Source organism: Schistocerca nitens, chromosome 5 (assembly GCF_023898315.1).
Source record: "Schistocerca nitens isolate TAMUIC-IGC-003100 chromosome 5, iqSchNite1.1, whole genome shotgun sequence".
NCBI lineage: Eukaryota > Metazoa > Arthropoda > Insecta > Orthoptera > Acrididae > Schistocerca > Schistocerca nitens.
In genome coordinates this window covers 166,619,214-166,631,571 of record NC_064618.1, presented here as the reverse complement: position 1 = coordinate 166,631,571, position 12,358 = coordinate 166,619,214, and the positions used below count along the sequence as shown (strand labels likewise).

Genomic DNA, 12,358 nt, shown 5'->3' with positions numbered 1-12,358 from the left:
GTAAAATACAGGGAGCGAAAGGCTATTTACAATTTGTACAGAAACCAGATGGCAGTTATAAGAGTCGAGGGGCATGAAAGGGAAGCAGTGGTTGGGAAAGGAGTGAGACAGGGTTGTAGCCTCTCCCCGATGTTATTCAATCTGTATATTGAGCAAGCAGTAAAGGAAACAAAAGAAAAATTTGGAGTAGGTATTAAAATTCATGTAGAAGAAGTAAAAACTTTGAGGTTCGCCAATGACATTGTAATTCTGTCAGAGACAGCAAAGGACTTGGAAGAGCAGCTGAACGGAATGGACAGTGTCTTGAAAGGAGGATATAAGATGAACATCAACAAAAGCAAAACGAGGATAATGGAATGTAGTCAAATTAAATCGGGTGATGCTGAGGGGATTAGATTAGAAAATGAGACACTTAAAGTAGTAAAGGAGTTTTGCTATTTAGGGAGTAAAATAACTGATGATGGTCGAAGTAGAGAGGATATAAAATGTAGACTGGCAATGGCAAGGAAAGCGTTTCTGAAGAAGAGAAATTTGTTAACATCGAGTATAGATTTAATTGTCAGGAAGTCGTTTCTGAAAGTATTTGTATGGAGTGTAGCCATGTATGGAAGTGAAACATGGACGATAACCAGTTTGGACAAGAAGAGAATAGAAGCTTTCGAAATGTGGAGCTACAGAAGAATGCTGAAGATAAGGTGGGTAGATCACGTAACTAATGAGGAGGTATTGAATAGGATTGGGGAGAAGAGAAGTTTGTGGCACAACTTGACTAGAAGAAGGGATCGGTTGGTAGGACATGTTTTGAGGCATCAAGGGATCACAAATGTAGCATTGGAGGGCAGCGTGGAGGGTAAAAATCGTAGAGGGAGACCAAGAGATGAATACACTAGGCAGATTCAGAAGGATGTGGGTTGCAGTAGGTACTGGGAGATGAAGAAGCTTGCACAGGATAGAGTAGCATGGAGAGCTGCATCAAACCAGTCTCAGGACTGAAGACCACAACAACAACAACCTGTATGTAGATGATTCTGTAAATAAGCTTTACCTATAATGTACTTATAAAGATATAACAAGGGATGGCTTTTCTCATAGTGCATACGTGTGAATAGTGAGTTTCGGCATTAACATCTATTTGTAAATAACTGTTTAACCATGGGTAACGCCACGGTCCAAGCTAGTAACATATATAATTATACTAACCCCCTAAGACATCCCCCCCCCCCCCCCCCCACTGGTAAAAGCACAAATCGCACACTGGGCAATAGTCACTGGTTTGTCACTCATATATTAACTTGCCTCAAGAGCTGTAGATTGGACAACAGAGGACACTTTTAATCAATGGCGGTCCATTGTGCATTTTACCCAAGGATTCAATTTCTCCAAATTTACACTTAATATGCTCCACAAAAAAAGGCTTTGTTGCAGTAAAAGCAACCCCATCAGTTCGAGTACATACTAAGTGTTGGATACATTGCCTTGCTCCTAGACATCTGTCTTGTCCCTATTCCCTTCAGATAGCCAGGGCAGGGAAAACAGTAATGTCTGCAGGGAATTTTCAATTCCTATCTGAAGAGATGGCTAAGTCAGACTGGCTTAATACATTTCATGTGTGAAACATCTGCTCTGATGCTGCCTATATCAATCAAGGGTTCTCCCCAGAGGTGTAAACCAGCCATAGCAAATGCCATTGGATAGCCAATGCAAGGAGTCCTGATGCCCCTGGCATCTATTCCTTGGCCTGGGTGGGGAGTTGGCAGCTCAGGTATCAGCAGTGTGATCCCTGTGTTGTGAGGGGGCTCAACGGAAAGGGTACATAACAATCCCACCATGTCAGACAGGATACTGTGTTGGCTTTGAAGTGCAAATAGGAGCCTCTGCAGATGATCTTTAACACTGCATGCTGCTCCAGGTTGGATTAAAGGAAGACATCAAAGCAGTTCAGAGGCAGGCTGCTAGATTTGTTACCAGTAGATTTGAACAACATGTAAGTGTTATGAGGATGCTTCAGGAACTCAAACTGGAATCCCTGGAGAGATGCCGACATTCTTTTCAAGGAACACTATTAAGAAAATTCACACAACCAGCATTTGAAAGTGACTGCAGAAGGATCCTACTGTTTCCAGCATATATTTTGCATAAGGACTATGAAGCAAAATTTGGAAAATGGATGTTAAACCCAGATGAGGGCCACAATTACTTTAGCCAAAAGGTGGTAAATGAAAGAATATTCCAAGCAATGAAGGCAGAACCTAGGGAATAACCAAGTTAGCATCAAAGGCTGCTGCTGTGGTGTCACTGCCAGACACCACACTTGCTAGGTGGTAGCTTAAATCGGCCGCGGTCCATTAGTACATGTCGGACCCGTGTGTCGCCACTGTGTGATCGCAGACCGAGCGCCACCACACGGCAGGTCTTGAGAGACGTACGAGAACTCGCCCCAGTTGTACGACGACGTTGCTAGCGACTATACTGACGAAGCCTTTTCTCTCATTTGCCGAGAGACAGTTAGAATAGCCTTCAGCTAAGTTAATGTCTACGACCTAGCAAGGCGCCATTAGCCTTAGATTGCTTGTATCTAAAGAGTCTCACTTGTATCGCCACAATCTCCAGATGTCTCATCAAGAACGATGTATACAAGGACGGATTAAAAGTTAAGTAGTCCAGAAGCTACGTACTTTTCGTTATAGCATTCATTAAGTCTCCTGTTTCAGACCTCACTCCATCCTTCGTGAGTTAGCGCGTGCATCTTGGCCGCCTCTTTCAATTAGTGTGCGTAGTGTTGGCAAGTCTGCCGACACTACAATTTTTGGCTACGAGCGTAAAAACGGTCTTCTTTATTCTTGCTTTGCTTAACTTACTTGTGTCATGGCTTCGCCAGATGTACTGTCTGAATTTTATCGCTTGCAGAATCAGCAGACGCAGGCGTTATTGGATGCCCTTGGACAGCTCGTCCAGGGTCAACGTGCGCTGCACCCCGATGCGGCCGCCACCGCTTCATCGCTACCGCGGCCACACCAAGCAGTTGCGCCTCCGTTTCGTAGCTTTGACGCAGCCCATGAGACCTGGCCAGAATGGTCCCGACAATTTGGATTTCATCTAGCCGCCTACAGAATTCAAGGTAATGAGCGGCAGCCGTTTTTGCTTTCTTGTGTCGGTGTGTCCACCTACCGTGTGATAGTGAAATTGTTTCCCCGACGCGACATAGCAACTCTGTCCTACGAAGAAATTTTGTCTGCTTTAGATGCCTATTTCAAAGAAACAGTTAATGTAGTTGCCAAAAGGTATACGTTCTTTCGTACCACACGTACGGCCGGTCAGACTAATAGGGAGTGGGTTGCAACATTGCAAGGACTTACTAGGGATTGTGATTTTCAATGTGAATGTGGACTCCCTTATTCAGATACTATGGTGCGTGATGCAATAGCACAGAACGTTTCTGATGTTCGCATACGGGAACAGATTTTGAAACTAGTAAATCCCTCCCTTCAACAAGTGATAGACATATTGGATAGGCAAAACACACTTGACTTTGCTCAGGAATCATTTGAAACTTCGCCAGCAGTGTGTCGCATTGACCGGCCCGCCGGGCGCGCGGCACGGGACGCTAAACGGCCCTCGCGGATGTCCGCGCAGCTGCAGCCTAGCTCGCAAACATGTGTGCCGCATAAGCATGCCAATGCAGTTCTAAAATCATGCCCGCGGTGTGCAACTAGACATTCGCGTGACAATTGCCCGTCACGCCAAGCTATTTGCTTTTACTGTCATAAGAAAGGACATGTTCAAAGTGTTTGCCAGAAAAAGCTAAGATCAGACAATCAAAACCATTCCAGGCCCTTTGCTTCGCGCCGGAATCGAACCAGGGACACTCAGGCTCGTGGACCTTCGCCCATGGACATTCATGTCGTTCATTCCACCCCGTCCAGTGCCACTTTATCTAACAGTGACTGTGTTCGTCCCACAAAAAGTGTGCGTTGACGTCGCCGGAAATCCCGTAAAGTCGCAAGTGCTTCTGTACCTGTATCAGTTCAAATTGCACGTGAAAGTCGCTCTTGTCGTCAGCAGGACAATAAACTTTTTGTAGACTTAGACTTTGGAGGCAAAGTGATACCATTCCAGCTCGATACCGGAGCTGCAGTTTCATTGCTCAATCAAGACACGTACAAACAACTGGGCAAACCTCCGTTGCGTGCCGCAAATGTTCAGCTCAATAGTTATTTAGGACAGCCGATACCTGTGTTGGGACAGTGCAACCTTCTTGCCACATACAAGGGACAAACAAAACTTGTGTCATTTTACGTTCTTCGTTCTTCTACGGCAGTGAACTTGTTTGGTTTAGATTTATTTCAGTTGTTTAACTTGTCTATAGTCAATCAGGTCCTATCAGTGACTCAGACTGTGCCTTCCGCCAGTGTTTCTCGTCTTTGTGCAGAATTTGCAGCCATTTTTGCACCGGGCCTTGGTTGCGCTAAGAACTATGAAGCTCATTTGAAACTGAAAGTAAACGCGCAACCGAAATTTTTCAATGTTCCCCGCGCATTGCGTGATGAGGTCGCAAGAACATTAAACGATTTAGAATCTCAAGGTGTAATTGAACGTGTGCAGGCTTCTCTCTGGGCCTCACCCTTAGTAATTTTGCCAAAACCTTCCGGAAAATTGAGACTTTGCGTGGACTTCAAGGCAACTGTGAATCCACAACTTGTGACTGCAACTTTTCCTTTGCCCCGCCCGGAAGATCTTTTTGATAAACTGTGCCCGGGTCAATACTTTTCGAAATTGGACCTCGCAGATGCGTACTTGCAAATACCAGTGGACGAAGAATCCCAGCGCGTCTTGGTGGTTAACACGCATCTTGGATTGTACCGATTCAAACGACTGCCATTCGGGTGTGCATCCGCCCCTGCATTGTTTCAGCAATATTTACAAACTGTTTGTGCGTCGGTCCCTACTGCTGCGAACTATCTGGACGATATTGTGATCTCCGGAAAGACAGAAGCCGAACATTTAGCCAACCTACGCACGTTATTTCAGGTCTTGCGACAAAATGGTCTTCGCTTGAGGAAGGACAAATGTGTGTTTTTTGCTCGTGACTTACCATATCTGGGCCATGTCATCAATGCCCAAGGCATACATCCGAGTCCAGAGCACCTCCGTGCCATACAGGAGTTGCCTTCGCCGCAGAATGTGAAGCAGCTACAGAGTGTGTTGGGAAAAATTAACTACTATGCCAGGTTTGTGCCGCGCGCTTCTTCCATTTCAGCTCCGCTTCATCGCTTACGCCGTAAAGGTGTTCCGTTCGTCTGGACGACGGAATGCGAACGCGCCTTTCGCCGGTTGAAATCGGCGTTGCTTTCAAATACTTGCGTTACGCCATTCGATCCCCTGAAACCACTTCTGTTGATGGTAGATGCATCGGAATTCGGGATCGGTGCTGTGCTTGCGCACAAAGATGGATCGCATGATCGTCCTATTGCCTTTGCTTCAAAATTGCTCTCGTCTGCGCAACGCAATTATTCACAGATAGAGAAAGAAGCTTTAGCTCTCGTGTTTGGTGTTACTAAGTTCCATGATTTCTTGTATGGTCGTCACTTTACCATCATCACAGACCACAAACCTTTGACATCGCTTTTTCATCCGAACAAGCCTGTACCTCCACGTACAGCGCAGAAATTCATTCGCTGGTCTCTTTTCCTCTCGCAGTACCGCTACGATATCTTGTATCGGTCCACTGCTAAGCACGGAAACGCTGATGCGTTGTCCCGTTTGCCTGTTGCTGAGGATAAAGCATTCGATTCTTCCGAACTTGCTTGCATGTTCATTGATTCGGAAACCGATGACGTGGTCGAATCGTTTCCGATTGATTTTCGTCGTGTCGCTACAGCCACAGCTGCTGACCCTGTCCTTGCTACTGTTTTGCGTTTTGTTGCTATGCAATGGCCCTTGTCAAAGTCACGGATCGAGGATCCGCTGGTTCGCCGATTTTTTGCTCACAAGGAGAGACTTTTTGTACGACGTGGTGTTTTGTTGTTGCGTTCTGATAATGATCAGTCCAGAGTAGTGGTCCCACGTTCGTTACAGTCCTCTGTCTTACGGCTCCTTCACCAAGGACATTGGGGTACAGTGCGCACGAAACAACTTGCTCGTCAGCACTGTACTTGGTTCGGAATCGATGCTGCGATTACGAATATGTGCTCTTCTTGCATGGCGTGTGCCGAACAACAATCCGCCCCGCCGCGGAAATTCTTTGCATGGCCGACAGCCACTTCCCCTTGGCAACGCTTGCACATCGATTTTGCTGGTCCATTCTGGAATGCTCGATGGTTGGTTGTGGTGGATTCCTTCAGTAATTTTCCTTTTGTTGTCCGGATGTCTTCCACGACGTCATCTGCCACCATCCAAGCGTTGTCCGCTATTTTTTGCATTGAAGGTCTTCCCCAGACTATTGTTTCCGACAATGGCCCACAATTCATGTCCGCAGAATTTCAGTCATTCTGCAAGGCCAATGGTATTCAACATCTGACATCCGCGCCGTTTTCGCCTCAGTCAAACGGTGCCGCTGAACGGTTGGTCCGGACTTTCAAGTCACAGATGTTGAAGTTGAAAGAGTCGCATTCTAGGGAGGACGCATTGTTGCTCTTTTTGTCTTCGTATCGCTCTCCGCCCCGCGATGGTCGCTCGCCGGCTGAGTTGCTCCATGGTCGTCCTCATCGAACCTTGATGTCTTTGCTGCATCCGCCGCATCAGGTTCCAGTGCAGCGGCAGACTACTGCTTTTGCTCCTGGCGACGTTGTTTTCTATCGCAACTATCGCGGTTCACGGCGTTGGCTCGCAGGGCGCATTCTTCGCTGCCTCGGCCGCGCAATGTATTTGGTTTTGGGGGCCTCTGGTGAGGTGCGTCGGCATCTCAATCAGCTGCGCCTCTGTCGTCGCCTGGGTTCTGCCGCTCCGCGTCTGCTTTCAGCGACGGTGCCGTCCGGTCAGCGCCCTGGGGACCCATCTACTGGCTTGCCTCATCCCCAGGTGTTACCGACGCTGCCTTCCATTTTGCCTCATGGCGACGCGCCGCCGCCGCCTGTTCTCCCGCCGGCGCCGCCCGCAGTGGACGCGTCGCTGCAACCGCCTGGCGCCTCCCTGGGTCACGCGCCGCCGCTCGCTTCCCGTGACCGGCTGTCCTCCACCATGGAACTCTTGCCCGCTCCGGACCAGATGTCGTCTTCGCCCGTCGGGTGCCCCGACCACATGGCGGTCGACCCTTCGGCCCCTCCTGTCTCTCTACGGGTGCATACACCGCATGTTGACGTGCACCCTGGACTAGGTTTTCAGGCGTTTCCTAGCTGCCCTCGGACCGAATGGCCGGGTGCGGGTGGCACAGCCTCGCCTGTTGTTAGGTTCCCCATCTCATCGCATACGTCAACATGGGGTCCTCCCCACGGCGGGCGGAAGCCTTATAACATGACCGTTCGCCGATTTGCGGGGGAGGAATGTGGTGTCACTGCCAGACACCACACTTGCTAGGTGGTAGCTTAAATCGGCCGCGGTCCATTAGTACATGTCGGACCCGCGTGTCGCCACTGTGTGATCGCAGACCGAGCGCCACCACACGGCAGGTCTCGAGAGACGTACGAGAACTCGCCCCAGTTGTACGACGACGTTGCTAGCGACTATACTGACGAAGCCTTTTCTCTCATTTGCCGAGAGACAGTTAGAATAGCCTTCAGATAAGTTAATGTCTACGACCTAGCAAGGCGCCATTAGCCTTAGATTGCTTGTATCTAAAGAGTCTCACTTGTATCGCCGCAATCTCCAGATGTCTCATCAAGAACGATGTATACAAGGACGGATTAAAAGTTAAGTAGTCCAGAAGCTACGTACTTTTCGTTATAGCATTCATCAAGTCTCCTGTTTCTGACCTCACTCCATCCTTCGTGAGTTAGCGCGTGCATCTTGGCCGCCTCTTTCAATTAGTGTGCGTAGTGTTGGCAAGTCTGCCGACACTACAGCTGCCATGTAAAAAAAGAGCAGAGAAGGAAGTATAGTCAGAGATGAGAAAGTGCAGCACAGGAAAGGAAGTAAGAGCTGCAATGGCTTAGGGCCTCATGTTCACCACATACATACTCACGAAAGAGTTGTGAGCCCCCTGAGGTGACTAAACCCAAAAAAACTGGAAGAGGCAGTAGTAAAAGTGAGCAAATGATCATCTACCAAAAACCTGACTAGTCAAAATAGTTAAAATAGGGAAACTGCTAAAAGTAGATTGGTGCCGAGAAAGAAAGGTTTCTTCGGCAAAATGAGATCTAGAGATATCACACCACGATATGAAATTGAGGAAGAAGTTGCTGAAAGTGGATACTGTGAACACTGAATTATACTGGACTGAAACAAAGGCAATAGGAAATCTAGAGAAGGAAATGAAATCACTTGAAATGTGGTATTACAGGAGAATATTCAGGGCACAGATCATGTACAAAATGAAGAAATACTAGAAAAATAATCAAGGGAAAATGTTCATTGAAACTCCTACTGCAATAACAAAATAATTAATGGAACACCCCTGTTGTGGCATATAGGAAGACTTGGCCCTGCGCTGGAAGTAGCAAAGGGAAAAACTTAGGAGGAGACAAAAACTGAAATATGCAAAAGAGATTATGGAAGATGTACATTATAAGAGATACGATGACATGAAAAGATTTGCAAGAGGGAGAGAAATGGGAAGTGGCATTAAATTAGTCTAAAGACAGGTGACTCGATGAGAGGGGAGGCATAGTGATCAGAAGTCAAATATAAATTACATTTCAGATGAGTTCACACTATAAAATATCTAAGAAATGACTACTGTATTTTATAACTCAGCTGGTATACAGCTTAGTAACAGTCCCATTGTCACTCAGACCCTCTCCAGATTTTGTCTAACTGCACCCTACAAACTATGTTTTTCCTAAGGTATTTGGATGGCTTATTACAGAACATAAATTATATTTGTTTGTAACAATTTCCTGAAACAATTTTATGTTGGAGTGCTGTTTTATTAATGTCTATGAACAAACATTTTAGAAACTGTTTTCAAGGGAAAGTAATTAATGAAGTAATGAGTACTTTTACATTCATATTCATATTCGAATTAAAATTATTTTGTGACTGACGGACTGCAGTGGTGGGGGCGCTGATGCCAGTGCGTACTCAGCCACAAATCCTGAGTTACTGCATGTATGAACAAGATGGCTCTTACCACTCAACTTCTTGAAATGTCAGTCACAAAGAAATTTTATCGATGTATAAGCATTGCTTTTTTTCTTCCCAATGAATACTTGCAGACTGGTACGTTATGAAAAACCCATGTTTTAGGAATGAAGAGGTTTGCAGCAATCATAAAGTTCAAAGAGAAGGAAACTAACCTAGAACAGGAAAACAAATTAGGTTTTTTTATATCCTGTTAACATCAAAGGGTATTAAGATACAGATCATAAGCTCAGACTGTGGCAAGGATAAGGAAGGAAATCTGTCATGTTCTTTATTAGAGGAGCACTCACCTGTATGGTTCACAGAATTTGCATAAAACCTAATTTGGTCTCCCCTTGTCCTCACAGCAGGTGGGTCCCCTTATCCTAGAGTCTGAGTGAGCTGCCCTTCCTTTTGAAGCTTTCACAACCTCTCTCTTTCTCCTTCCCAACGCAGAACAAATAGTTCCAAAAACTAGTGCTTTTATATTTTTCTGTCAGCAGTACTTAATATTATTTCTCCTGTAAAGAAAGTACGTGCCAGCGACTGAATCTCATAATTTTAAAGCTTTCTGAGAGTAATCTCCCTTCTGACACAAAACTTAAACTGGAAAGATGCACAAGGGTTTGAATCCTATACACAAGGGTTTGAGTCCTACTTCTCTCACCTGGTTTAGGCACGAACACTAGCCTCAGAAAAATATTTCATTTTATTACTGGTTGTTTTTTAGTTGTGTAATTTGCCTCTACAATATATTATTTGTAAGATTATGAAGGTACAAATTTGGTATACTTCACATCATTAATTATTCTTCTTCACTTCCCAGTAACTCATTCACATTCTGATGTGCAATGTAATAATTATGAGGATGTCTTGAGGATTGCCTGGTTGCAATAAAGTGTTACTAAGACAGAAATCTTGATGTTTCGCCCAAGCCAGAAGTTGGCCCCAACAGAGTTCATGGTCCAGTTCCAAGAAAGACTACTCTGACATACCAGAAACCTGAAGTATCTAGGAGTCAGTTACCGACAACATCTGTTAAGAATATCTGCCAAAATCAAAGCTTGAAATAACAGTCTTCATAAACTTTGTGGCGCATTATGAGGAACCTCTGCATTAACACTCTGTACTTAAGCTCTAGAATTGAGGAATTCTGCACCTGACTGGACAATAGCACTCACACATGGCTTGTTGACACACAGCTCAGTCACACTATGCATATTGTAAGTGGTACAATGAGACCTACACATACTTTTTAGCAACCCATACTGTGCCACATACCACATCCATCTCTGTGGTAGGAAAGTGCACTTGTACAGAAGGAAAAAATTACAGAAAAATCCTCATCTCCCTGTCCACACAGATATTTCAGCTATCAGTAAAGGAAGACTTTGCTCTCATCATGCACCCCAGGAAACCGCAAGGAAGCTAGTTGCTGAACGGCTTTGATGCTAATGGCTGCTGGAGAAACACATGGCAGATTAATGCTGTGATGGAGCAACTTAAGATGCCGTGAATATCGGCTAAGCTACCTGGTTTTGAATAGCCACGTAAGATCTGGTTGGTTCTTAACTGAATAAGAACGAACCCTGGCAGGTGTGCCCATTCTCTGCATTGAGTGAAAGAAAATAACTTCTCAAAGATGTGACTGCAGCACTGAAAATCAAGTTGTTTGCCATGTAATTAAAAAATGCCCTCAGTGCTTTCCCTGGCGATCCAAGAGAGTTCCTGGTGATGACAGAGACATCAACAGACTACATGTGTGACCTACATATTAGTTTGCTAATAGAAATAAATTGTTATTGGATATAAATTTAATGTATAAATTTAATGAACCTGGAGGTATACGACATCTTGAAACCATGGCAGCATCCAGCTGTAACTAGCTAAACAACCCACAAATTATTGAGGACTGGCTGTCAGCTGAATGGTCTACACTTATTTCTGCTTAATGCAGGTGAGTGGAGAACTGTAACAACATCACTGTAAATTATGTTTGCTATGACACTTAAATGAGTTGTTAGGCTTAAGTTAGTTCCATGTTCTGTAGATCACACTGACGATAGATGTCATGATGTGGACATGCCAAATGAGAAAGAATATTGCACGTTAACCACTGATAGTTTTTTAGCTGACAACTTACTTCTGTTCAAGCATTTCTCTATGCTACAGGAGTTGCTAAGGAGAAATGACATATATCTGACAGACAACTCTTCTCCTGTCTGAATAGAACTATCAAGTACACAGAGTTTTTAACAATGAATTCTTCAATTTCAAAAAATTGGAGGTGAGATGTGGAGATGTGTTGCTCACTACTCACAGTTAGACAAGAAAAGACTATGGTTCAACTAACAGTTTCTGAAGAACAGTAAAGCCTGATCTAGTGGAGTATGAAAATAATTTCTGTTCTGAGAACCTAAAATAATGAAGTAATTATAGGTAATTCAATAAAGACAACTCTTTTGAATAAACTAATTTTGCACATGGCAGCAGTGAAGACGACTGTGATAGCCATGCACATGATAATATTCCTGTAGCCATACAGATCTAAGTAAACTGCAGCTCCACTGTACTGATTCCTGGAAAGAACTATTTTCAAAACTTACTGGAGTCCCCTAGCATGAGTATGTACTTTCCCTGCAACAATGACATTGCATCTTGTCTTGTGAATATGTCACACATCTTGCCAGCAGAAGACAGCGAGAACCTGTAAATGTAAAATGAAATGTAAATTTCAATTGACACACTTCATAAATGAGAACATACACATACAACTTTTGTGTATGGTGGCATTATGCCTGTCATATAAATGAAATTATAACATATTGCTTAAGATTGTAAACTAAAATGTTAATGGTCCATTTGCAAGTTGTAAATGACAGTATAGTACGAAGCAATGACTTTAATTTAGGACTTAGTTTAGAATTTATAGATTTTGTGAAAGCTTATAACTTCATTTGAGTAAAATTCATACCAACAACACTTGAGAAACCAAGCACTGATTCGAGTATAGTGAAGGCTGTACACAGATGCTATTATGTTTCAGAAGGAACTTGGAAATCCAGAATTGAAAGAGAAGTCAGGCTTCCTTATCAGCAAAACTGTGCTCAGCAACACCAATGAAAGTTTATAGGTCCTTAAACTA

At 44.4% G+C, this 12,358-nt stretch overlaps 1 protein-coding gene across 1 annotated transcript in view; it reads right to left on the bottom strand.

Moving 5' to 3' along the window:
• Window positions 1-12,358, bottom strand: part of LOC126260325 (PC-esterase domain-containing protein 1A-like) — a 169,705-nt gene that overhangs the window by 142,649 nt on the left and 14,698 nt on the right. The window contains exon 2 of the mRNA XM_049957650.1: window positions 11,820-11,920. Coding sequence (XP_049813607.1) covers window positions 11,820-11,920 — 101 coding nt within the window. The remainder of the gene's footprint in view (window positions 1-11,819; window positions 11,921-12,358) is intronic.